At 40.4% G+C, this 27,744-nt stretch overlaps 1 protein-coding gene across 1 annotated transcript; it reads left to right on the top strand.

Annotated features, from left to right (window-relative positions):
- The first annotated feature begins 22,388 nt into the window (after window positions 1-22,388).
- Window positions 22,389-25,756, top strand: LOC102716639 (serine/threonine-protein kinase AFC2-like). Its single transcript, XM_006663949.3, has 12 exons — window positions 22,389-22,682; window positions 23,280-23,460; window positions 23,587-23,613; window positions 23,729-23,882; window positions 23,992-24,040; window positions 24,137-24,251; window positions 24,436-24,527; window positions 24,661-24,817; window positions 24,900-24,964; window positions 25,046-25,143; window positions 25,241-25,343; window positions 25,423-25,756. Exons 1-12 carry the CDS (start codon window positions 22,584-22,586, stop codon window positions 25,570-25,572), a joined length of 1,290 nt encoding a protein of 429 aa, XP_006664012.1. The 5' UTR covers window positions 22,389-22,583; the 3' UTR covers window positions 25,573-25,756.
- The last annotated feature ends 1,988 nt before the right edge of the window (window positions 25,757-27,744 follow it).

The raw sequence follows: 27,744 nt of genomic DNA, 5'->3' as shown, positions 1-27,744 counted from the left end.
TAGATTTTAGTCGATCATCAGTTGGTAGTAGCCAATTATCTCTTCTAGTATGCACATTCGTTGCAAGTATATCAATAAGATGGCATATTGACTTGCTACATTGCTTCGTATCCTATCAGTTGGTCTCAGTGAATCCTATTGGTCTACCAGTCGATCGGCTATTTGATATAACTGTATCTTTCATTTTAATCGCAGCGATCAAATTAACTGTCATGTCCCAAACTAATTTTTAGGACATGTACTGGAGTTAGGCAGAGATCTCATATGCCTTCGCATGTTGGTGTGAATTTCACATCAACCCATTTTTAACATAAAAAATATAATTTCAAAATACATTCGATGTTAGATTTAATAAAACTAAATTGATGCTGTGAATATTCCTAAATTTTTATATAAGCTTTGTCAAATTAAAAGAAGTTTGACTTTGAAAAAATGTCAAAACATCCCAAAGAACCCAGCATTATAATCGGATAGAACAGAAATAAGAGATAAAACTAGTTGGTACATTATGTGTCGGAGACGACACCATCAAACGATTTCCAGCTCTTGCAGGCCACAACATAGAAGACGGGGAGCAGGCTCGCAGGGCAAGATATTTAAGAATAGTATTCTGCTAAGTTCTCCATGCGGCGTTGATGGTTAATCCTGAGCTTAAAGGGTCGTTCCTTCTTGTTGATATCTATGTACATCATCCACCAAGCATGTCCATGTAACACTAATTCTTGATTACTCTCAAGCCTACAATTTGTTGGCTTTTTGTGTAGCCCATGAAACACAAAGCATGTCAAGATATATGGAGAAATTAATGTGTGTGTGCAGGAAAGCTCGTTGTTGCACCATGCTTCTTAAATAGCACTTCAGTTTTTCAGTTGATCTGACTTTTCAGTGAGGAAGATTAAATCCGTGTACTAGTGGAGATTAAATCCGTGTACTAGTGCATTCCCGCCTATAATCATGGAAATGTGGAGATCATCAATTCTGCGGATACATGTTATTACCAAAGTTATGTATTTTGTTGGAGAGCTTTTCTACCGTCCTCGAGAACAGGCAGTTAATGAGTCGTGACCATCTATTGAAAACAATTTAATGGTTGAGGATAATCAGCCCACAAGGTACCGAGACTTTGTGGCTGCAGCCTATTGCATGCATGTTTTTCGGATTGCTATATGGTGCATTTTTATAAAAGTTTCGAGTTTATCATGTCAGCTTTGTGGAATAGATTTTGCATTTTATAGTAGTTAATTTCATCATATATAATAATAAACAGCTATCAAAAACCTAATAATATTTCATCTTTCGTCAGAAAAAGAATATAACCTTTGAGCACTATATATGTAAAGGGTGTAATATTCATTCACATAAAACATAATGAAATATAAGCTTGGCGCACGACCAAAGGCACATTACTCCTCACATTTTGCTCACCGTGATCGCCACATAGCTTCTACACGGATATATTATATGAACCATGTAGTATCCCTGTTGTATTCTTTTACATATACAATATCCTTGGTTTTTTTACTCAGCTTTTACATTTACACTATCTGAATTGTTAAGCGATGTATTTTTTTTACAAAAAGATCATATAGAGTTGTTCACCAACTGACCTTTCAGGAATGAATTTTCAACTTTGTGGCAATTAATTTAATTGTTAATACCATTAAATAGCTATTAAAAATCATATAATCTTCATCCAACATCATATCTTTCATCACAAAAAAAACACGACACACCTATAGGAATATAGTGTACCCTCTAGTATGTTAAACACCATCTGGCACAATACTTTACTCACCATCTGGCATTCCACCAGTTGTCGAAAGAAGGGTTCGTATTCCAAAAAAAATTCTCATTCCTTTGCTTCCAAATGTGCCAGCAAGCAATGAAACAAATTTCCAAGAAGCCTTTCTTTCTAAATCTTAGTCCTAATAGTACCAACATCTGAAAGAACTCCAAGAAGGTCTTCCAAGATATTCCAAGTTTGTGCCAACATGTTTTGCTAAACGGACATTGAAAAAATAAGTGAGATAAGGTTTCCCTTTGCTTTCGCGAACAAAGAACGCAGGTTAGGTCAGCATTAAGAGGGGTACACTTTCTCCTATCCAGCATGTCCTTTGTGTTTAATCTGTCACAGAAGAGCAGCCATATGAAAACCTTAATCTTCATAACACATCTAGTCTTCCAAATCCATTGATACAGTCCTAGGGGCTGCATAGATGAGAAATTTAATTTATAAAAAGCTTTGGAGGTGTAGGCCTTTTTACCCCATATAAAATTCCAATTGTCCCCTTGCTGATTGATCAATGATAAACTGTCTAATTCCCTTTTGAGCTCCAAGAATTCCATATGTGCTTCACAATTCAGTGGCAACTTAAAACAACCTTCAAAAGGGCAACTTAAAACAATCTTCAAAAGGTTTAGCATAGGTATCTGCCAAAGATTTTTGTCTGGTAAAAGCATGAGCACAGAGGTTCGGGTATGCGGTACTTCTGATTTTGTCATTCCATAGATCATCCTAGAAAAGAGTTGTAGTTTCAGAAATGACATCACATTTTGCCATCCCTGGGAAGTAATCAGAAAGACTGATGATATCTCTCCACCAAAAAGACCCCTTATTGAAAATTTTGTTTGGGACCTTGTCCTGATAATAAGAGTTCCATATCAGCTTTACCCAAGGAAGATTTTCACCCTGATAAAATTTTACCAAATGTTTAAGGAATACTATTAAGAACATGCCCTTGTTTAATCTCCAAAACTAACTTGAGCCCCTTATAATATTTCTCATCGTTCTTGGCTCTATGCTCTATGTGTTATCACCTACTAATTTGTAAGTCATTAGCTACGCTCAAGGATTACCAATGTTAGAAGATATCTTGACATTGTTGATTCACTTGTATATTTTATCTTAAAGGTAAATGGCCCACTACTACACATGGTCGTCATGAGTGCCACCCGCCTAGATCCTAGGCAGGCCATATGAGGTACCACCTGCAATGGGCTGGGCTTGGGGAGAATGCCCTCCTGCGAAGAACAAACATTGTAGGTGGTCTGTTTAAACCAGGCAGCTGAGATCATGGGGCGTCGATCACTTTGCATGTGCTCTCTTAAGGGGCCAGCATACCGAGTGGATGCAGTGTTCGTGCAAAAGTTAGGTTTCATTTGCACGCGTCTAAGCGTCTTCCAGTGCCACACCCCCCATCTCCTCCTTCCAAACCTGGTCTCCTCCACCCCACACCCGGCATAACCCCCGGCCGCCTCATCCCTCAATCTAATGCCACCCCCTGCTGCCTCCTCCCGGCGCCAACAACACTCCGCCGCTGGCTTGGGCACGCTCCTCTCATCATCGGCACCTATGGCCGCCACCCACGCATGCATTGTCAAATTACAGTTAAAGCTTGTTTGCTGAGCCAGTTGAACTAGGTCAATTTTATATAAGACATCAATTAATGATCATGCGAGTTACATAACAACGTGCAAACTCTATCAAAGGAATTCTTCACATCGTAATTGAATATCTTTTGCTACCCAGCTGGCGAGCGTATGGTGAGGTGATTTCAAGGACGAGTACAGCATCCTGGTAGACACTCAGGTCACACACAGTGCCATCTAATGGCCAGCTTCCTCAGCAAAAGCTCGTTTTCCAGATAGTGAGTGAACAATCAACACCAGCTAGCTGCTGAACACAAGTTCTTGCTGTTTTTTCTCATGTTTCTATCAAACGAGGAATAAAATGTACTCCTAGATAGAAAGATCAACAAACTGAAGTCGATCGACAAAATAGTACACAGGCACAATGCTCTTGCTAGTTCAACATTACATAACTACAAGTCTGTGCTGAGTAATGGTTTTGTCTTGTAATTTCGGCAAAGTGTTTTCACATCGTTTCTCCACGAGGAACTTATAAAAGACTTAAACAATTATTCATTGGAGTAGTTTATCTACATTCAAAGCTGTGACTAAAGCCAAGCTCCAAATATCCAATCAAACACTATTACTGGATACAACATACAGAACATACAGAGATACAACCAACCAAACATTATTAATTAATCTCAAAATCATCCTAAATAAACATAGACAAGCAAACAAACAAAAGCAGCCTGGATGAAGTATATGGGCTAGACTGGAGACATACAGAAAACCAAACTTGTGCATGGGAAAGACTGCTTCATACTTGTTACTTCTCTTGCACCAACTTGATCCACCTTATTAGCAGTGCTGAACTAGGACAAATAAGTGATCTGATGATATATGCTGGAAGACATGAGATGGAAGAATTCCTGATGACTTCCATGTCTAATGTATATATGAAATCACTACTCGAGAAACTAAGAATTGTGATTTGATTTGGAGCATTTGTACTGTTATACATAACATGGCATGATTGTACGAACTCCTGGACGCTTCCTGAGTAAACAATTTCTTGGGTAACACCTCCAGTCTACGATGGACAATATATATCCATTTTATGATATGGCAGTTCTGATGTGATTTATTTTTCAAGATGGTCGCCTCAGTATCTGCTTATTAGATTTTCTTACTATTATTCATATAAATGTATCTAGTAGTGGTAACGAGCTCAATTTTTTCTACAAAATTTAAATATTAGAGTTTCCTTACTAGCCTTGAAAGTAACTTGAGACATCAAAAATTTTAGTACAAAATTCTGATACCTTAAAGTACATTGTATCTCAAGGTACTAAACTTTTACACTGAAAAATATGGTATCTTAAGGTATTTTTTAACGATGTTAAAAAAAACCTCTAAATTTTAAGTTTAAAATGGAGTAAGCAAAAATTCTGTAGAATTTTAAACTAAAATTTTTAAAACAATAAGTAGAGTTGTAAAAGGGTCCAAAGGTCTTGGGCCGTGTTCGTTTTTCTGACTTGCTAAGCAAAATTCTCTGCTTTTCTACACACCTGTTTTTCAAACTATTAAACGATGTGTTTTTTGCTAATCTTTTATAAAAGGTTGCTATAAAAAATTATATCAATCCAATTTTGATATGTTTTAGCTCATAATCAATTAATAATATGTTAATAGTCTGCTACGTTTTCCAACCGATTACTGACCCCACTAAAAAACGTGGCCCAATGTCTCTTACCACCCCCTATCTACATGTATATACAGTATCCGTTGATCACATGGTATCGAAAAATCTCACCCAACATAGATGTTGTAGTTACTCTAGGTGTACTCATTCACACCCAGAAAATCACTCATTGTAAATTAGTCTTTATAGCTAACAACACCATTGCTGGTCTGCAGAGTTGTAAATTGAAACATCCATCATGATATATGATTTTCTACCATAATTTGTAGCAATTTTTTTGAAACAATTCCAATCCAATAGCCAATCAAGGTGATTAGATGAGATCGATCAGATCTATGTAGTAATTGCAATCCAGCACTATGATGCTCCGAAACTAAGTGGAACTCGATATCCATACGAGACCGCTTTTCAAATTGATCGAGCTGCTGAAATCGATTTGATGCACGGTGAAGATTGACAACATATATAGCTCTAGTACTAAACCGGCTATTAATCTGTTGCAAAGCAATGCAATTAAGTGAAGCACACGGGAAGACACAGGTTAGGATTTTTTTTTGTTCCAAACTTCCAATCAAGATCCGCTGAACGATCGATATGACAGAAGGAACGGGAGCTGCTAAGAGAAAACTTGCATTGAAAAAGATAGGGAAATCAGTTGACTACTAAATTAAACAGAAGATTCATAGCATACCAGCAATAAATAAAAAAAAATACCTCAAAGAACACCGTGAAGAAACTGTAGTCTGCATGACATCAAAGATTGATCCTTAAAAACAGCAATTCATTCATCTAAGAATGAACGCTACCTCTTCAACAAAGAATGCCGTAGTGAAATTCACGATACCTACCATCCCAGAATTTTATTTCATGTGGCATATGAAACAGAGAAAGGCCTACCATGCCAGAATTTTATTTAATGTGGCGTATGAAAGAGAGACAAAAGAAAGGAGAGCACACTTCTCGTTTGCACTTGGCCGTATTTTTGGAAAGATCTGTATCTTCAGATTATATAGTCATGTGTGTTCCTTTCGTGCACGCCCTCCATCTTTTCGCTTATACTTATAAGCCAAAATTTAAATTTTCGATATTAAATTTAGAGTTGATTTTGGGGGTTTCACCGAAGTTTATTTTTTAGCTTTGACAATTAAATCGCTAAGGATACGTATGTAAGATTTTTATTCATAGATTATTTTTCGTTTGTGAATATTTCGTTTGGTTTTATGAAACACTCAAACAGTCACCCACATGCAAAATACAGGATTTTTAGTCTTGGTGTACTCTCGGTGCTGTAATCACACCCGAAAATTACTCCATGTAAATTAATCCCTTTAGGAAATAAGACCACTCTAGGATGTGTTTAAAACTCACCCTCTCCCGGTGTAGAGGATTCCAAGTTACTATTGACACCATGATATACTTTTCAACCAATTTAATGGCAATTTTCTTGAAACACTTCATTTATTCCAATAGCAAGCAAAGGGAAGAAGCTGCTTCTATAACAGTTATTGCATATTGTTACATTTTCAATTACATGTGGAACCTATCATCAACATGCTCACATGTCAGCGACCACATCTCCCTAACATAAGGTTAGAGAATCCCATGCTGGTTTGCAATATAGCAATACGAAGTTCAGAAACAGAGTTGGAAGCCACCAGATAGAACTTCATATGCCACCGATGCCAAAATTCCAATAACCGTGCACGAAGGAACCAAGATTGTATTTTCCAAATCGATTGAGTTGGTCAAACTGATTCGGCGAGGATCGTCACCTTGACAAGATATATATCAGGATAGCATCTCTGTTCCCTTTTCCTCCAACCTCTGTCAAAAATTGCCAAGTCGCAGTGAGAAACTTAGTCAACAAACACGGTGTGTAATTAATCCGTCGAAACAGCAATTCACAAACCTAGTAATGTATGCAACATCTTCAGCAAAGCTTGCCCTGCTAAAATTCATGATGCCTACCATGTCTGAATTTTGTGTTTCCTGCGGGTTATCGAAGAGAAAATAAGAATAGATGGGAATGTGTTCTTTGACCCCTGCCATTGCTCTCCCTTCCTAAAATGACAATTCAACTTTGCAATTGGTTGTAATTTTCAAAGATATATATCTTCGGATTATATAGTCATTTGTTCCTATAATAAAAGCTCAACCAATAAGGCCGTGTTCAGCAGTGAGGAAGAGTGAGGTTAGTTATCTGACGCGAAAAACGTAGTAATAGATTAGTACATAATTAATTAATTATTAATTATAAAAAAAATAAAATAGATTAATTTGATTTTTTAAAGCAACTTTCGTATAGAAAATTTTTTCAAAAAGTACACCGTTTAGCAGCTCGGAAAACGTGCCCACGAAAAACGAGGCGAACTAGATAACTTATCTAGCTAAACGAACGGGGCCTAAATCTATTAACACCTCCGCCCAGTTATAAGCCATCGAACTCCAACCACACGAAGGGAAGAAGAAAGTGCAATGAAGTAGTATGCCAACATTGGTCAGCCCAAACAAAAATAAATTTTGGAGACAGGGTGTTACATATCTCTCATCTAAATCATGGAGGCCTGTCCATCGTCGTTTCCTGCATGTGCCATGTACTGCAAAACGTTTACATACATTTGATATGTCGTTTGGTTATCACTCATTCGGACATCGCAACACAACACAAATGATGGCAGGCAGAAATGCCATGCTAGAACGTACGTACGTACTAAAAAAATCACTGAACTCCGGGAATATAATTTGGTCTGAATTCATCAGAATAACTTTTGCATGTCAGGTTTTCGAAGCTGATCACTGAGTTGATGAGAGCAACACACTCACACCAACACGAGGAAACAGGCTAGAATTTTGTGGTGCGATGAAGCTGCACCTTTTTTTTTTTTGGGTTTTCTTCCTTCCTTTTATTATGCAATGAGGCGCCTCGGATGCGCTCCCACGTCACCGTACGATTATGTCCATCCCCACAATCCTAACAACTAATGATATGATTTTCAAAAAAAAAATGTTTTTATCGTCTTTAACTATCGTTTATCGTATTATTTCTCTTCTTAGGCATTGGAAAGCGCTTCTGAGGCAGGACTAAGTGGGAAGCATGGAATACATGATCGGAAAATGTTCTCGAGGAATCGTGATGGAGTGGGTTAGGAGATCTGTGATCTTTAGGTTTAAGTTTTTGAGTTTGTTAGAGTTGGCTTAGGGAGGTTGGTGCCCTGGTCACGATGACCACTACGTACGTGCATGGCATCCACAGACGGGAAGCTCATGCACAATGCAATAAAGCACACTATCAGTTAGGCGCTACATGCATGCAAGGTTTAAAACTAACAATGCATCAACCATGTGGTCAACTTAGTTATGTGCAGCCAGTGCTCAGACTTCTCGTCACGCTTTACTCGCCATCAAGTTATCTCCGCGAGTACCCATTAGTACACTCGGTTCTTATTTTTGATGCTTGTGTGAACGGTGAGCGAGAAAAAATGTTGGTTGATCTGACGTCCAAAAACATAAGCTAATGCAAGATACTGTAGCGCCTCTACGTTTTCGTCATCAATGCTCAAGATCCGGTGATCTTTTTGCTTATTACGAGCATAAGCAAAACAACTTAGTAACGACTTAAAAAATAATTTATGGATAATATTTTATATACGTGTTCGTAAAAGCAAAGGCCGGAAAATAAAATATAATAAAAACAACAAAATAAACTCTAAATTTATGTTTTAAAATTCAAATTTTGGTTTATAATCATAACCATAAGTGAAAAGATGGACCCACACATCAGTCCACCGAACCTGATATGCGGATAGCGGACCTTGAGCAGGGGGAACAGCTAATAGCTACGGTCTTACTCTATCGGTTGTTGCTACTTTTAACTTTCTAAAGCCATGCCCCAAAAAGTTGACCATCCAAATACCTAGGTTGCCGAGGTTGGGGGTGGCGGTGAGGCGCGTCGAAGGCGGCTTGGGTTGGGCAACCGCCAAGTGTGTCAGTGTCTTCCCAACGCACTTGGTGTCTAGATCAGCCTAGTTAGATCCCCCCTTCGGCTTGTGTCGTATGAGCAATGGAGCGGCTGCCGAGGCTGCTTTCTAGTGCAGGTGGTTCACATTGTTCGCGATAGGCCTTCGAAATGGTGTGCATGGTGGGGGCCAACGCGTATAATAGCTACGCTTCAGTTGCCCCTCCTGGGTTTGAGGAGGCAGCTTGCATGTTCGATGGCGAGGAGGAGTTACGGCAGCGAGGTGATGGCCTGTGGAGGTTGGCAGCCTTATGGCCGCGGCAGTCCTTGGCCATTGGCTAGCTCGGCGGCGGTGGTGCTACTCAGCATCACTGACCTCCTTGGAGGCATCGTTTGAGTGTATTTTCTCCCTATACACATTGTTCTCTAGGTGAAAACCCTACTATGGCTTCCAATCAAGTCATGGTGGTGTTTCACGTCATGTTCTCCATGTGGGCATTGCTTTGGAGAACCTTCCTAATATAGCGGTGGCAATTAGTGGACCATTGTGTCAGATCCAAAGCTGTCTAGATCTATCATGTTGGGCAAGGCTTTCATCATCTTGGTTTTGCTCTTGTTTATGGTGAAAGGGTAGCTTTTTTAGTTGGGTCTATTAGGTGGAGTCGAAGCTGCTTTACTATGGGGTTTGCTAAAGCTTGGTAAAGATAATACTTTGCAGGCCCTTCTAGGGGCGCTGGTGCTAGCCCTGTGCAAGTCAGAGCACTTCGATGGCTTAGGTTGAGGTCCTTCGTGGATTTTTTGATGTTGGTTGTCTATTTGGTAGTTTCTCGGATAGGGATGATGCCATCGCGGTGGAGCCAAAACTGTTGTGTCAGTAGGTGATAAGCTTGGCAACGATAACACGTGCTTTGCGAAGTCTTAGCCATCAGGTGCTCTTATGGCAATTTGATATTGCTACCTTGTGTTGTGCTCCGTCGTTATTTTAGTTGCTAGGTGACAGAGCTGAGTGAAGTGTTACTTCATGTGTTTTGTGCTTGTACCAGCAGCATTTTCTTTTCTTTTCTTTTCTTGTAACCCCATCTAGATTTTTACTCCTCCTTATATGAAATAGAGTTGGTATTTCTCTTACCAGTTTAGTTTTAAAAATAAAATAAACTACAATCGCAGCAAAGAAGGATAATTTGCTTTTCGAGGAGTAGTGGTGTTGTTTTTGTCCTGCAGAAAAGAATCACGTTATAGTTAGCATATGACAGGAAGACACCGGTACACAGATGGCAACAAATATATACCCATCGGGTTTCGTTACCTTATACTCGTACTCATAATAACTAAAAATACCTGATCCAATACCCATACCCGCTAGCGGGCATTAATTTAGAGCACTTATTATTTTACACAGCAATTATGTTAGATAACAATGATTTTTAACATTAACATTGAAAAAAATGAACAAGTCACGCCACCATTTTTCAATCTCAAGAAACTCGATAATAATTTCATATTTAACTAGAAAAGAGGCTTCGCATGTGATTTTTTTTTTACCTGTGGGTTAGTGGGTACGGGTAAACAAGCAATTGACCCATACCACGTATCCAACGGGTAATTATTTGTTTATTAGTAAACCCACCAATATAATAATTAGATCATAAATAACTTTTAGTAGAATAAAAACTCATCGGATTTGGGGTCATGGTTCCCATTGCCAGCTCTAGTTACGGTGAAATCTAATTATCCATTTGTATGAATATTTTTGTAAGTGACAAGTAAGTTCTAAAAATTAACCACCATTCCATCAAAGTAATTATTTAGTCTAGACATATTATTTTTTTCTGTGCAGCGGTCATGTTCGATCCGGCCAGGCGTCGCGGCCCGTCATCTACGTCAGCACATGGCAAACGGCATAACCGGGTCCATTTGAAATTTATGAAGGGCACTCTAAAGTACGACCATCTATAATTCGAGATGCCTCCCATGTCTAACATATACTACATTTGTATAGATTATGTTAGTTATTTTTTGACACACATTTCACTCTTCGTCATTTAGAAAATCTTATATAATAATTATTTTTTGTTATAATTATATTTATTACTAAACATATTTCAACTATACCTTATATTTTTTTTATAAAATTTTAAATAAAATAAATGGTCAAATGTTAAAAAGTTTCATCTACGGATTAAGGATGTCCAAATCAGACCCCATTCAACCAACCGTTCGTGTGTGTGGCGTGTGCAATTTTGCATAAAAGGATTTGGTTCAGATTATATGAATTCCCCAAAGCTACCCAAAAAAAACCCTTACAACATCTCCAGGTGAATATTAATATTTTACTTTCTAAAAATTTATATTTGGTTCATCTAAAAAAATTTGGACACAAAAATTACATACTCTTCCAATAGAAATATATAAATGAATAACTTGTTTTAGGAGCACATATTCTTATCCCAAATTTAGGACACAAGTGAGCAAATTTTAAGCATGTGTAAATATTAAAAATATATATGGTAACCTGTTGGAGATATATTTTATATCTTAATTCCCAAAATTCAGCTTTAAAGATTAATTTTAGATATTGATGCTCTTGGAAGAAAAATACTACGTCTCTAAGCAAGTTCAATAGCATAGTCAACTACCAGCTCTAATTGATTTATAGCCAACCTAATAGCCAACTCATACAATAGTTACCTACAAAACATCAATACATGGTCCCACAAGTCATACACATATTTTGTCTTGGAGTTTGTGTGCAGCTAGCTATAAATTAGTAGCCCACCCTTCTCTCTCCCATCTTATCTATTTAAAATATATTTATAGCTGGCTTATAGCCTGCTATTGTACTGCTCTAAGATGGTATAACATCACCAGTACTGCCGTTCTTACCCTGCAGACTGCAGTCCAGCATCAGTTTGTTATATGACAAAGGTGGGAAGAGAAGGGGATTCCAAACATGAACTTATGCACTCGACCCAAAAAAACTGTTATGTGAAAATCCTGTGGGACAATCAATGGGATGTATATAGTATTATTTTTCAGAATATGTGTTGATGGTAGTAGCGAACTAGTGCTGCATTTATTCCAGTTGTGGTGATATGTTGCCCAAAAAACTTATTCCACATTAAGTTATGTGAGGATGGATACGGTAGCGGCGTTGGCATTCGTCAACCCTACTTATATTTTGGGCACTGTTATGGTATATTCTATTAGTACTGATAGCAGCGTAGTAAGATTTAGATCTATATATTTTTATAAGTATAGTTAATATTTTATTAGAAACTTTTGGTAAGGTATATTTATCCTGCTTTACATGAATTTTCATCTAAGTTGGGTTTCCACCGTAAATTTTTCCCTAAATGGTCTCCATCTTTCATGCCGCATTTGTTGCCTTGGATAACTAAGCCAAATTCTCTTTTTTTCTATTTGCCTATTTTCCGAACCGCTAAACGGTGTGTTTTTTAGAAAAAAAAAATTATTAGAAAGTTGCATTAAAAATCATATTGATCCATTTTTTAATTTCTATAATTTAATTAATTAATCATGTACTAATCTATTACTATTTTTCCGTGTCAGATAACTAACCCTCATATCTCATCTCCTGAACGCGGCCTAAGAGCAAGTATAATAGCAGGCTATAAGCTGGCTAAATGCTTATGTGGAGGGGAGAGGGGAGGAGAGAAAGGAGAAGTGAGTTATAATCTTATAGCTAGCTTGGACACAAGAATCAAGAAACTATATGAGAGAGATATGTGGGTCATATATTTAATGATAAAAAGCTAACTATTGTATGGATGGACTAAGAGAAAACTACATGAGCCTTATAGTCAACTTGTTGCCTACATTATTAGCCTTGCTCTAAATTGTTTTGTCCAGTAGTTTATGGTTTTAATTTACTGAAGACTACTAATTCGTCACGAGAAAAGTGCCACACATGCATGACCTCCGATCCATCAAACTCAGCAATTCAAAGCTATATCTGTGCTCAATCAGGCATGTCCATTCATTGCCTCATTGCAAAAGTTACTGTCAAAATGGCATGGTGCATTCATTCATTCATAAATTTATGATTTAATATACAAGCTACAGTGGTATGATCAAGTCCATTCATCCATTATGCATATGTCGTCGGTATTCACACAGATTATCTTCTCTGCAAATCTGCACTCACTCATCCATGTTTTAATCGTAGATCACTTAAATATGCCCTATTTGTCTTTAAAGGAAAATATGTCCACCTCTTTTTCTTATGTTTATGCTTAATTATACGCCAAGATTTAAATTGTAAAATTCAATTTCAAGTCAATTTTGGAATTCTTTCATCGTAGTTTATATTCTAGTCTTTGCTTTTAGTCGCCAAGACCACTTATATAAAAGTTTTACTCACAAATCATTGTTAATGGTTAACATGTTGTTTCACTTATACTTAATTTCAGCGAAAAATCATTGCTGGTAGTCATGTGCTTATGCACCATTAACCTTAGTGCAACACTGAAGGCTCACAGAACTCCATATCATAGCCAATTTAGGCTGCCCTATCAATAGTTAATCTTACTTTGAGATGTATAGATTATGTTCTGCGAAATCTGATCATCTAAAATTCATGATGCCTTCCCTGTCTAAATACACCTATGTTTCATGGTAGAACATAGGGTATAGGGATTTAGAATATATAGCATGGTTTCTAGCAAGCCGAAAACAAACCATTGGGAAAACACCTCTAGGTCTGCAATGGACAATAATGAGCTTATCCAATGGCAGAGACCATTCAACTTCTCTGAATTTTCATAGCCATCCAAGGGATTCGCAGTACTGTCGTTATCTGCCATTACTGTAGCAATAGTAGATATCTTCATGATTAATTAGGTCGTCTAAGTGATTTTGACGAAAGAAAAGGAGCCCAACGAAGAAATGCCATTAGTTTGGATGTTCATGTAAAAGAGTAAAAATATTGTTCTTTCTCATCATTATTTGCACAACCCATATAAACACACCAACTGCTTGCAATTGCTTTAAAAATACTCTTCTCTATTGGTAATAGAACTAATCCATACCATTTATTTTTTTTAATTTAATAGATTGGATCTATTTATACTAGAATATTTATTTTTACTTATAAATAAACTCTAAATCAATTGTGGAATTCTTCTGCCGATAATAATAATGATAATAAAATCAGAAGAGCGCAGCGTAGTCGGCCTCCCAACCACAGAGTTCTGAGCTACTTTCTCTGATGAACCAATTTTCTAGTTTGCATGGTTCATTCCGAAGTTTTAGTTCGATTTTACTGTTTGAAAACTCGGTTCAGTGGCCACGATAGGCATATCTCAGGTGGTTTACCTTAAACCATTTACGTTCCTTCCATTTGCCATGAACACTTACGGTAGCCTAATTAAACGCATTGTATTCACGCACTCATCAGATCAATTAAATATAGACATTTTCTGGCGGACAGTTCTAAGGGCATCCTCAGTATATCAAAAAAGGATTTTTTTTTTATTTTTTAAACTTTTTTAATAAATAATTTTATTACTAAATCTACGGGAAAAATATTTTCACCATACGAACCTTTTGACCACGCCACCAACATTGGCGTGGTGAAACGGCTTGCCACGTCATTGTCGTGGCGTGACAGCATTGTCTTGCCACGCACCGATAATAGTGTAGCAAGACTGACACGCTATTGCCATGCCGATCAGGCGGCGTGGCAGCGTTGTCTTGCCACGCCACCCACGCTAGCATGGCCAAAAGGTTCAGTTTTACAAAAAATTGCCAGATGGTTTAGTAATAAAATTATTTGCTAAAAAAGTTTATTTAATAAAAAATTTCTCAAAAAAGTGGACGTTATACAATAAATGAGTTGTCTTTATACACTGTTAGGGTAGTCATTATAGTATTAATGGTTAAAGTAGTCCTGAGTCATATGACTATCAATAAGAATAAATGCTCTCATATTCTTTTCTCATTTGGGATTCACTTTGTTTTGTATATCATCCATAAGTACCGTGAAGCTTGCCATAACAAATATAACGTATGATATGTCCCACTCATAAAGACTATATGGTCTTTATGTATTGCCTATGTTCTAAGGGGAGTCCTAATGAAAGAAACCTGAGTAGTTTCTATACCACAGAACAATGCTCTAAGAAACCATTCTTTCACAGTGCAAAATCTTTTAGCAGCGTTCCCATGAAATTGTGCCCAATCATTAATCCAATTCCTTTCTCATGTTGTGGATCCTTTGCGCTTGGCAGCCAGCGGGTGGATAGCTGCGCATCGAATCCGGAAGGAGGGCGATAGAAACCGGTCGTGTCTCCCCGATGCTTTTTCCTTGTGTCTTCGTGCCTTGATTAGCGTGAGGACATTGTTTCCTACTTTTTTTCGCAGAAATATTATATTAGATATACGTATACATATTTGTAATAATTAAACGTAGCCTAATTATAAAATAAATTATAGATTCCGCCAAGAAACTACGAGGCACTTCTTTTGAGACTAATTAATCCGTCATTAGCACATGTAGGTTACTATAGCACGTATGACTAATTATGTTCTAATTAGGCTCAAAAGATTGGTCTCACGATTTCCTTCATAAATGTTTAATTAGTTTTAATATTTATATATATTTAATGTTCTATTTAGATGTCTAAAATTTGATGTGATGTTTTTGGAAAACTTTCTGACAACTAGACATGGCAGTAGGAAACGATTTCATCCTTCTGCAATCTGCACTCTCTCTCCATTAACTTCTAAGTCACATCAGTAATTTACTGCACCCCCTCTTTATTAACTTCTATGCCACGTCATTAAATTACTAACATCAGTAATTTACTGCACCCTCTCTTTATTAACTTCAATGCCACGTCATTAAATTACTAACATGTCAATGTAGTTAAGAAAAATAAAAACTATCATAAATGTCTCGTTGGGACTGTCCTAAAAGGTTATAATTTAGAAAGTTGCAACCATCATTTTATTATTTTTAATCCGTGAGAGAACATATATTGAAACGATGAATTTACCCCTCGTGCAAGCTTGCTAGTGCTACTTGGATTGGTTTGGTCGAACTAGAGTACTAGACCTTGTCTCATCAAATCCACTCCAAAGCCATAGCGCAGTCCACGAGTTCATGTTACATATTTTTTCATTTTTTGAATTACAGATTATTCAACTCTTAATGTGCCATTACCGATGGACATTGCTACCATACCCCACATACTTTTTCCACTCCAGCGTTAGGTTAGAAACATGTGCCGGAGACACATTTTTTTAATCATTTCTACTAGTTAGAATATAAATAGTAAAATAATGGTTGCGTGGTCCTTCGACAAATTACCGGTCTTTCATGTACTTTAGTCGTCACACATTTTCACAATGTCTATTAATAAATTACATAAATTAATTTTTGCAGAATCTATGACTATGATGTAATATTGCATTTTACACATTCTGTATTTTATACTCTCTCGCTTTTTCCGTTTTCCTAAAAGTACAGGACCAATGAAGTAATAAAATGTTTTTTTTCCAATGGATGCATGCATGGGGCACGACATGCATTCTTAAGGTGGCAATATGAGCAGTTGTTTAGATAAAAGCAAAACCTTCGCGTATTACGGAGACAGTAATCTTTAACCAATTCACCCGTGTGTATAACTGCATAAACATAAACTGCTCTTTTCATATTCAGTTCGTCGTCTTCGTTCCAAATTTTACGATCTTTTAATTTCACATGGTATGGTCGTGACACTCGTTTCAAAACTTAAACAGTTATGGATTGTTTGGCTGATAACTAACTTTGCTGCACTTAACTTTAGGCAAGGCATAGTTTTGGTGGATAATATTTGTTTTCTGTAACAACTTAGCTCGCTTAACTCTTACCTACTTAGCATATTTTCTTGCTTAACTTTGTATAAACATAGTTTACATATTTTATTTACCATAAAATTATGACAAGACTAAAATTAGCCACCCTAACCAAGAATGTACGATAATGTTAGTTTTGAACCAAACAGGTCCTTTGTTTTAAACCAAAATTTTACTAGAACAAATTACCTTTTTTCCGTCCCATTAGACGCAACGTACTGCTTCTTTCCAAAATAAGGAAGTTTTTACTATTCTAGTTTATCCTTTTGAGTAATCATTGCATTTGAGAGTAATGAATAAATACAATCAAAATTGATAAAGTAGGGGATAATTCTATTGGGACTTGACAGGGTGATTGTCGAACGACATATTTACAAATATAAAAATAATTTATGAATAAAATTTTATATGCATATTCTTAACGATCTAAAAGCCAAAACTGGAAAATAAACTTCGGTGAACAAACTCCAAAATATATTCCAAATTTAAGGTTTAAATATCAAATTTTGGTTTATAAGGGCTCGTTTGGCATAACTCTAGCTCCAACTCCAACTTACCTAGAGCCAGAGTTATACCAAACGGTACAGATTCTAATTTTTTGGAGCAGAGTTGGCGGAGCTACTTCTAAAAAATGAACTACAGGGTTGGAGCTAGGTTTTTGTTGCTCCGTAGCTCCACTCCACGCCAAAAGACCCACTATCATTTATTATTTATATTGTGTCATATAGTTGTGTTGTTCAAATTCAAAAGAAAAATAATCAGTATTTAATTACATAAAAAAGAAACATAATTAAATTATGGCTTAATCATGACTACACAATTGTCACGCCCAGAAATTCCTCATACGAATTTCTGAACTTAATTGTGTATTAAAATCCCTGTCCAGGACCACCCAGGGTACACAAAAAGACAATGTTGATTACATAACCATCGTTCTTAGAAACAACTGAAAATAACACTTATTCTAACGAAAATGCCGCGGAAAGAAAAGTAGACTAGCTCCAGCGGGTACGGCTCCAGTCCACAGACAAACCTTCGACGACAGACCAGCTCACTCCTAAGAGTCACCTCCATCGGACTCAGCTTTTAGCTCTGGAGGGGGAAATTGGGCAAGGCTGAGTACAAACCACCGTACTCAACAAGTAACACGGAAAAGAGGGTAATAAATGATACATAAGGACTATCAAGGACAGGCTTAGGGTTAGTTGCAATAAAGCAGCACTTAAATAAATAACAGAGAATAAACCGAATAAAGGTAATTAAATACATTAAAGGATAAGTAAATAACAGTTGTAAAATACCACAACACTGTCCAACGTTACACCACGTTGCAACAGGCCCGACCACTACTCAACGTTACACCACGTTGTAGTAGTCCCAAATGAAAACCAGTTTACTCAGGTCATTAAAGGTTCACTAATCACAGTGAAGCTGGGAGTTCGCCCGTAACCGTGGGCACGACTATTCGAATAGGTTATACTCTGATCAGAGGTGTACTACTGTACCCACAAGACATGACTCCACTACACTTGAACATGCGCCGACATACCACCATGGTATACCGGAAAGGAGTCTGTGATAGGACCCATCACATAACCCTCCCTATTTAATTGCACCGCACTTCAGGTTTCACCCTCTCCTTTACACCAAGTCGGGCAGTCCCCTCTTGTGCCTTGGTAGATCCGGAAGCAGCAGAGGCTTTCATTACACCACGATTGCCCGTCCATACTCCATCACGCCTACCCTTGCCTTGGTACGTCAAATAGTTCGAAGCCATACTTCAAATCCCACCTTACCCATTCGGCATGTGGTTAGCACTAACTTACTTCCAGGGTTTCCTGTGAACCGGTCCTTAATTGCCATGGGTGCGACTCACAAAACCATGCACCCACAACCCACCATTATCAATATTTTAGTTGACATTAGCCCGAACCGGGTAATGAATCATTATTACAGCTATTCAGAGCTAATCATGATTAAATGTGATCCCATGAGCTACTTGTTCTAAGCACGGCTAAGCATTAACCTAGGTCTAACTCTAATCAAGTTACCCTTGGTCTAGCATGAATAAAATTGGATAATCAACAACATAATAATAATGATTACCCGAAAAATAAATACAGTAAATACTTTAATTAAAACAATGCATATTTGAATAAACAAAGCGGGGAATTTGCAATAATGGGTTCAATATGATCAAAGATGAGTGCCACTTGTCTTGCTCTGGCCCCTGGGGTACTTCGGCGACGATCTCGAAGTAAACCGGCTCTTCGGTGGGGTTCGAATCTAAGCGACAAAGCACAAAAATAAATAAAACAGGCACAAACTCTACTGAAATAATAAAAGAAAGTATTTTTAATGGATTCTTGACAATTTTATAAATTTAATGAAATTTGAATGGACCTAAACGGAGACTAGATGAATTACTTATGAATTTTAGAATTTTCTAGGTTTTTACCTAAACATAAAAGTCCTAAATCAATTATTGCGCAATTAATGGGGCTGCTGACGTCGACGAGGAGAGAGGAGGCGCGCCGACAGGTGGGGGCCACCTGTCGGTGGGAGAGAGGGGCGAGCGGCTGCCAGGTGGGCCACGGGGCGAGGGAGAGAGGGTGAGGCCGACGGGTGGGGCCCGTCGGTCAGAGAGGAGAGCAGGGGAGCGGGGAGCGGGTGCTTGGCCGACGGCGGCAACCGGCGGCGGTGACAGCGGCGGCGCACGACGCGGCGGCACGGCAACCGCGCGGCGACGGCGAGGCGAAGGCGATGGCGCTGGGGCGGTGCGTCGGCGGCAGCGTACGGCGCGCGCGTGCAACGACGACACGCGTGTCGACGGCGGCGACCGAAGAGGGGAAAGGGGAAGGAGGGAGGAAGGGAGATGCTCACCGACGAAGGCGAAGGCAAGGGGAAGCACGGCGAGGATGAGGCGAAGGTGATGACGCGGTCCAGTGGGAACGACCGACAGCGAGGCGCGGACGGCGGCGCGTTGGCGACGACGTCAAGCGCGGCGGTGAAGAGGGCGAGGAGGTGACGAGGGCGCTTGGGTATCCTTCGGCGGCGACGGTGGCGGCGGAAGGTCGGCGAGACGGCGGGACACGGGGTGACAGCCGACGGCGAGGATGGCGAGGCGCAAGCGACGAGATCGACCGCGGCGGCGAAGTGATGCGGCACGGCGGCGGCTCAGGTCGGACGGGGAAAAGCGGCGGCGGCGCTCGGGAGAGAGGGATTTATAGGGGAAGGTGGCGCGGTTAGGGCGGCGAGGTAGTTGGAGACCGAGTCGGCGACGAGGCGGACTCGGCGACGGCGGTTGCTGTGGCCGTTGCGGCGGCGCGGCGAAGGCGGGGCGGAGGCGGACTCGGGCGCGGCCGGCGCAGCGGGGTGCGGTAGCTGACAGGTGGGCCCTGCCTGTCTGTGGCGCGAGGAAGGAGGGAGGATGGACTCCGCGGGCGGGCGCGGCCGCGGGCGAGCAGGCGAGCTGGGCCGAGGCGGCGGCCCAGGAGGAAGGGAGGAGGCGCGCGCGGGAGAGCTACCGACTCAGCTGGGCCGGCCTGGAGGGGCGGAGGGATGGGCCGGCTCGGCTGAGCCGGCCCGGGAAGGAAGAGGGGAAAAAGAAAAAGGAAAAAGAAAAAGAGAGAGGAGGAAAATTGGACTTCGGCCCAATTTGAGGAGGAAGGGAAAAAGAAAGTAAAAAGAAGGGAAAAAGGAAACCCCACTTTTGCCGAGTTTTAAATTAATTTGTTTGGCCAAATTTTATACTTCTTCAATTTGAGTTTAAATCCAGTTAATCGATTTGCGAACCTCGATTTAATTAAATTAAGTTCTTTTAGAGGGATTTTTCCTGAGTTAATTAAGCCAATTATTATTTACGGATTTCTTTTACGAATTTAGGCTTGGGAGAAAACTCCGGGTGTGACAACAATCTACGAGAGTATTATTGTCAATCTCCTCCGTATCGTCTGTTTTAGAAGTTCTGAAGCAGACCAAGCTACCTGAAGAGTTTTGATCTGCTCTCCAGCTCCCATAGGATCTGGAGTTTAGACCCCTACCAAACGGGCCCTAACATAAACAAAAATAAAAACATAAGGGTGGATAAAGTAGAGTATTTTAGTATTTTAGGTTTGATATGTGGTGAGTGAAATGAAGTTATTTTGAAATAGAGGCAGTATTTTTTAGCAGGTTTTTAGGCGAGAAATATGCATATATAGAATAAAGAATATCTTGGGGACTATTTGGATGGTTTACTCGTGCACTCACCTTTAGGCATTTTAAATTTATTAAATTTCGCTACTACTTAATGCAGAGTTGTCCGAACTTTTTACCAACTTGTGTCACACGAAAACCTTCATTTTCAAAAAACCAGAAACAATTAAGTAATTTCTCTGTATGCATGTGTATTACATCATTAATTATATATGTACATATTATAATATACGTGTATATTAATAGTACCGACAGGTACATTAGCAGTGGTGGCCAAAAATCTTGTAGGCAGAAAATTATAGAACGAGACACACGTTAGTTGAATAACACATACTTTTTATAATCTTACAAAAATACTAAGTGAGTTGTAGTTTATATTATCCCTAAATATTTGAATGTAAGTATTATATTAATAAATTTTGATAAATACTTGTCCATATTTAAGTTAGAAGATATAATAATGATAAACCAATCTAAAATAAAAAATACTATATCCATAAAAAACTTTATTTTTTTATTTTTATATCTAGCGTAGTAGCGTTTGACTAATCGTCTTATTTAAAAAAATATAAAAAACTAACAAATTAGTTACACGTAAATTGCTATTTATATTTATAATACAATAATAATAAAAATATTAATCCCAATTTTTTAAAATAAAACAAAGATTTAAATGTTATATTTAAAAACTGAAAACTGAAATTATTATACAAGAACCAGAGCCACAAGTGTACGAATATTTTTTTTTCCTCGAAACTACAAGTCCAGACCCTTTGATTACGACAAAACCGCGTGCTCTCCAATCCACCCACCGAAAGCACCCCTCCTCCACAACGAGCGGCCCACGACGCGTGAAGAAAAAGGTGCACGCCAACCACCCTCACCGAAACTCCTACCCCCACCACTTCCCTTAACACCACTGAAATGCGGGCCCAGAAATCCCCGCATCACGCGGGCCCACCTGTCAGTAAAACAGGGTGTGCCCGTGTCCGTCTCCGGTTACACCAACCTACTCCGGTTTCAGTCAAAATCCTACCACCACCTTCCTCACCACTCACTGACAGGTATGCCACAGCTACCTCAACCCCCATCGGGCCCACCTGTCGGTGACACGAGTTGAGTCCGCGGCCGTCTCCGACTACACCGAACCTCCCCTGGTTTCACCCGAACTCCTACAACCGCCCCCGGTACAGGTCCCTGACATGCGGGCCATAGCTTCCTCCGCGACTCCCGGGCCCACCTGTCGGTGAGACAGGGGCGGAGCCGCCCGTGTGGCGGTCTCCGATTCCGTCCCGTGTCATCCCCATCCTCCGCGGCGAATAAAGCGAACGCGGCTAGGGTTCGAGGAGCCGCCCCCAAATCGCTTCCTCCTCCGATTCGTCCAGAGGCCAAATCCCAATCGCCGCCGCCGCCACCGCCACCGCCACCGCCACTGCTGGTCGATTCGCCGATTCGAGAGGTTTGCTTGGTGGGTAGGGGGAGAGAGATCGATCTAGAGAGCTAGGGAAAGAGAGAAGAGAGATGGAGTGCTTGGCCGAGATGCCGCGCGCGCCGCTGGCCGACCGCCGCCCGCGCAAGCGGCAGCGGCTGGGGTGGGACGTCGGCCCCGAGATGCACCAGGTATACCTTCCGATTCGATGCCCCCCCCTCTTCTCGTCTAGCTCACGGATCGGCTGTTGGTTGTAATTTGTGGTGCCGATCTGCGTCGTCCCCGCTGGTGCGCGCCGGCGCGCAGTAGATCTGGCGGAAATAGCCACCTCCTGCTGGTTTGACCAAATTTCTATCGGTTTAGGCGAGTTTGTTGGTAGTTTTCGTGTGGGTTAGGTTAATTGGTTTTTGGATCTATGATGGCCACGGCTTTGTGAGTCGATTTGCTATGACCTGCTTGTTGTTGGACATATGTCGAGAGTTTCAGGTCAAACCGTGATTTGAATTCATACTTAGTTTGGTCATCGAGCGTTGGTTCGTTGTTCTGGGGTTTGTTAGTTGTATAGTCATACAATTATGATCTGTTCATGTCTAAAGCTCCACACTCTTGTCAATTGCTTGGGCATAAGATTGATTGCTGAAAGGGTATGCATTTGTTGGGATGTATGTAATAATCTCTTTTTAGTACACATACTGAAGAAATCCATTGAATCAGTTTTTCAATATATGGTGCAGCAACTTTTCGTAAGCCCGATTGCCTGGCTAACTAAAATTTGGGCATGATTGTAGGTTCCGATAGGACTATGTGGGCAAGAAGTTGCAAATGTCATCAGTGCTGTCACGTTGGGGCTCTCCACTGTTTCCTCCCAGGGGACCCAGGAAATCCCACGTTTTGCTTCCCCTCCTCAGAGGGAAGATGACAAGGATGGACATTATGTCTTTGCTGTTGGAGACAACCTCACTTCCCGATGTAATTACTGAACGCTTTTTTGCTTAAGACAAGGAGCTTTGCCATGTATACAGTATATTTGTACGATTTTTTATCTATGTTTTCCTATTCTTCTGAACTAGTTCTCATATTTTTTTACGTTTGCAGACAGGATTAATGCAAAAATGGGTGAAGGTCAGTTTGGAGAGCTGGTTCTGATAGAATTGTTGATACTTGCTTGAGATGTTTCTTGCGTGCTGAATTTGTTGACAGTGGAGCATGTTGAAACTGAAACTTTATGGAAAATCAGGTACCTTTGGTCAGGTGTTGGAATGTTGGGATAGGGAAAGGAAAGAAATGGTGGCCATTAAGATCATCAGAGGTATTAAGAAGTACAGGGATGCTGCAATGATAGAAATTGGCATGCTCGAGCAGCTTGGTAAATATGAAAAAAGTAGATCCAGGTGAGTCATACTGTTCACTTTTCCACATCCCTTGATACTTACTATTCGTGGGTCTGTGTGCTTTATTTTCTTAAGATTGTTTGAATATATAAGCTGGTCTATTTTGCAGTTGTGTTCAAATTCGGAACTGGTTTGACTATCGTAACCATATCTGTATTGTAAGTACATCATTAGATTATGGCACTTATGAACTAACCTAAATAGATAACCCCATGAAGCTTAAACATTGGTGAATTTGAATGGATGGTGAGCAGGTCTGTGAGAAGCTTGGACCAAGCTTATATGATTTTCTGCGGAAAAACAATTACCGCTCATTCCCAGTTGACCTAGTTCGGGAGGTTGCCAAACAACTGTTGGAATGTATAGCATGTGTGTGCACAGTTCCTTCTGATACTCTTATTACTGCCCTATTTAGCAAGATGTAGATCATCCTTGCAGGCTCTCATCAGTTGATAGCTGATGCTTTTTGCTTGCTTCATCCTTTTAGAAATACCTAATACCTAACGAGCTTTGTTTGTTTACGTATTTATCTTCTCTGTAATGTGTGTTGCAGTTATGCATGAATTGCGCCTCATTCACACTGATTTAAAGCCTGAGAACATTCTTCTTGTTTCTCCGGAGTATATTAAAGTGCCCGATTACAAAGTATACTTTGTTCTTCAACCTATTTGACCTTTTAGCCTTTCTCATGGTCCTTTTCCCCTGGCAAATAGCTGATGATGATTCAATAATATATATAGGTTGTCTTTCTAATCCTTGTGTAAAAAATATCTGCTAGGTTTCATCCCGTTCCCCCAAGGAGGGTTCCTATTACAAGCGGCTTCCCAAGTCCAGCGCAATCAAGGTGATTGATTTTGGAAGCACAACATATGACCAGCAGGATCAGACCTATGTGGTGTCTACTAGACATTATCGAGCTCCAGAAGTTATCTTGGGTATTTTGTCTTGCCTAGTGCAAAGCACCCCGTCAGCATGATTATGGTTTATGTTTACAATTGGAATGGCTGTTCTGTTCAGGGCTTGGATGGAGTTACCCATGTGATATCTGGAGTGTTGGATGTATACTGGTTGAGCTATGCACGGTATGTTGTTGGGGCTAAAGCTGGTTTTAGATAGAATCTATCGCAAAACAGCAGGTTTTTTGAGTTGCCAAGGTACTGCAGGGGGAAGCATTGTTTCAGACCCATGAAAACTTGGAGCATCTTGCTATGATGGAGAGGGTGTTTGGTCCTTTGCCATGCCACATGCTCAAAAGGGCAGAGTATGTTGCTGTCCTTGATCCGTCTTGTTGTAGTAAACATTCACAGAATTGTGGGAGGTTAGTAGGTGTTGTTTGCTCATTTGTTCCTTGTATGTAGCCGACATTCTGAGAAATATGTAAGAAAGGGCCGATTAAACTGGCCTGAAGGTTGTGCGTCACGGGAGAGCATGAAAGCTGTTATGAAGCTGCCGCGTCTTCAGGTTTGTTTCTAATTCCAAGTTCATTGTTAATCCTATTGTGTTTGATTCTTCGATCTGATTGCTTTATTCTGCATTGCAGAATCTGGTGATGCAAAATGTTGATCATTCTGGGGGCGAGTTCATCGGCCTTTTGCAAGGTCTGCTGAGGTACGATCCAGCTAGCCGCCTAACAGCCCAAGAGGCGCTTAGGCATCCATTCTTGAGGGAGCAGAATGAGCGAAGAAGATGACGAGCATCAATTGATTTCCATGTGTGATGACTCTTTAACTTGTGTGTGGTGTACAAACTACAAAATTTCTTCACAGATTGTAAAATCTGTCTGTATAACTTGAGCAAGCATATGTATATAGAAAGACCTGTACCTACTGTGGTTTCTGTTTCTGTTTGAATCATATAGATGAAGTGTTTGGCCATCTAACTCTCTAATCAGTCTCCTATAATCAGTCTCCTACGATTAAAGACTAAGGGCCAGTTTGGATTCAAGGACTTTTTTATAGTCCCTGGATTTTTTTCTGGGTAGTACATAGGACTTTTTTTTAAGTCTCTTCTTTTTGGTAAGAGGGACTAAAATTGTCTTAGCACAAATATTATAAGTATCTCTAAGAAGAGTGGAGAGAAGAGGAGGGAGGGAGGCGGGCGCGGCACCAGCCGATGGGCGGGAGCGGCGTCGGCAGGCGAGCGGGCAGGGATAGGGGCGGCAGCCAGCGAGCGGGGCAGGGGCGGTGTCGTCGGGCAGGCGTACGGGCAGGCAACAGAGGGGTGGGGGCGGTGTTGGCGAGGGTAGGGGCGGCGTCGGCCGGTGAAGGGCAAGGGCGGCACCGTCGAGCGAGCAGGCGGCGGCAGAGGGGAGAGAAGAGGGGGGGGGGGGGCCGAGGGCGGCGTCAGTCGGTGGGCGGGCTAGGGACGGCTCCGACCGGTGAGGGGGGTGGGGGTGGCCCCCACCGGCGAGCAGGGCAAGGGCAGCGCCGTCGAGCAGGCGACAGAGGGGTGAAGAGGGGAGAGAAGAGGGGCAACGCATGGAAAGAGGGAAAAAGTTCCTCTCAAGGGACTACTGATTTTTTAGAGACTAATAGAAAAAAAGTCTCTAAAAAAGTCCCTCCTGTTTGAAAGAATAGTGACTTTTTCGGCGTCAGCCGGTGAGCAGGCTAGGGACGGCTTCGACCGGTGAGCGGGGGTGGGGTGGCGCCCGCCGGCGAGCAGGACAAGGGCGGCGCCGTCGGGCAGTTGGGAGGGCAGGCGACAGAGGGGTGAAGAGGGGAGAGAAGAGGGGCAATGTATGGAAAGAGGGAAAAAGTTCCTAAAAGTTCCTCTCAAGGGACTACTGATTTTTTAGAGACTAATAGGAAAAAGTCTCTAAAAAAGTTCCTCCTGTTTGAAAGAATAGTGACTTTTTCCTAGTAGTCGCAGGACTTTTTTTTTTATCCAAACAGTGTTTAGATCGACTATTGTGTAATTCATCGTCTATAAAACCAAACTTGCAACGAAGTGAACAAATTACAGCACCATCCCTGCAAATTCTCGAAAATATATGGCAGTTTTCGTACATGTTGCATCAGTACAAGAATATTCTACATCAACATAGCATGTGTCCATGAATAAGCCAAATAGAATATTTATAAACAAAAAATAATATATGAATAAAATTTTTAGATAAACTCTATGAAAAAGCTAAAATCTATTCTAAATTTCAGGTCAAAGATTTAAATTTTTAATTATATGCATAAGCGATATTCTTTGTTTGTCAGTGTGCTAATGTACACACTTGTGTTAGCCCTCAGCTATCGTTCCTCTCTACCATTTTCTTTCTTTTCCTTCATGATTTTTTATTTATATATTTATTTTTTTAAAATAAAAAAATATTTTATTTTGAACATTTGCATATATATAACCCTAATGCCATTTAGTAGTTCTTTTTTTAAAAAAGCCCACATAGAGAGCGTTAATAATGACATGGCAACCATATATTATGTTTATACGAGAAAAAATAGCATGTGTCCTCTTAAGAGCATTTCCAACGGTATGGCCAAATTGGACTCTCCAAATTTTTATTTAGCCCTTCTCCATTTTATTTGATAAGTTAAATTCGTTTTTTACAGTCTATCAATCCCTCCTCTCTATTCTGAGTCATTAACATTTGAACACCACATGCCATCCTCTTCTTTTCTCTCCTCTCTTTTTTTCTCCCTCCCTCTCTTTCCTTTCCTTTTTCTCTCTCTCTTTCTTTTCTCTCCTTCTAAGCCGAGGAGCCAGGCGGCGACGCAGGATTGGGAGGCATCGGGGCAGTGCCGGAGGACGTCGGGGAGACGCGATAGCGCGACTGGGCACGCGGAGGCGGAAGGCGATGGAGCGGCGGCGCGCCCGACGACAAGGAGGGCGGTGGCGCGGCCAGGCGGAAGGTGCG

Source organism: Oryza brachyantha, chromosome 12, assembly GCF_000231095.2.
Source record: "Oryza brachyantha chromosome 12, ObraRS2, whole genome shotgun sequence".
NCBI lineage: Eukaryota > Viridiplantae > Streptophyta > Magnoliopsida > Poales > Poaceae > Oryza > Oryza brachyantha.
The sequence above is the reverse complement of the archived record's forward strand: the minus strand, read 5'-3'. Positions and strand labels throughout refer to the sequence as shown.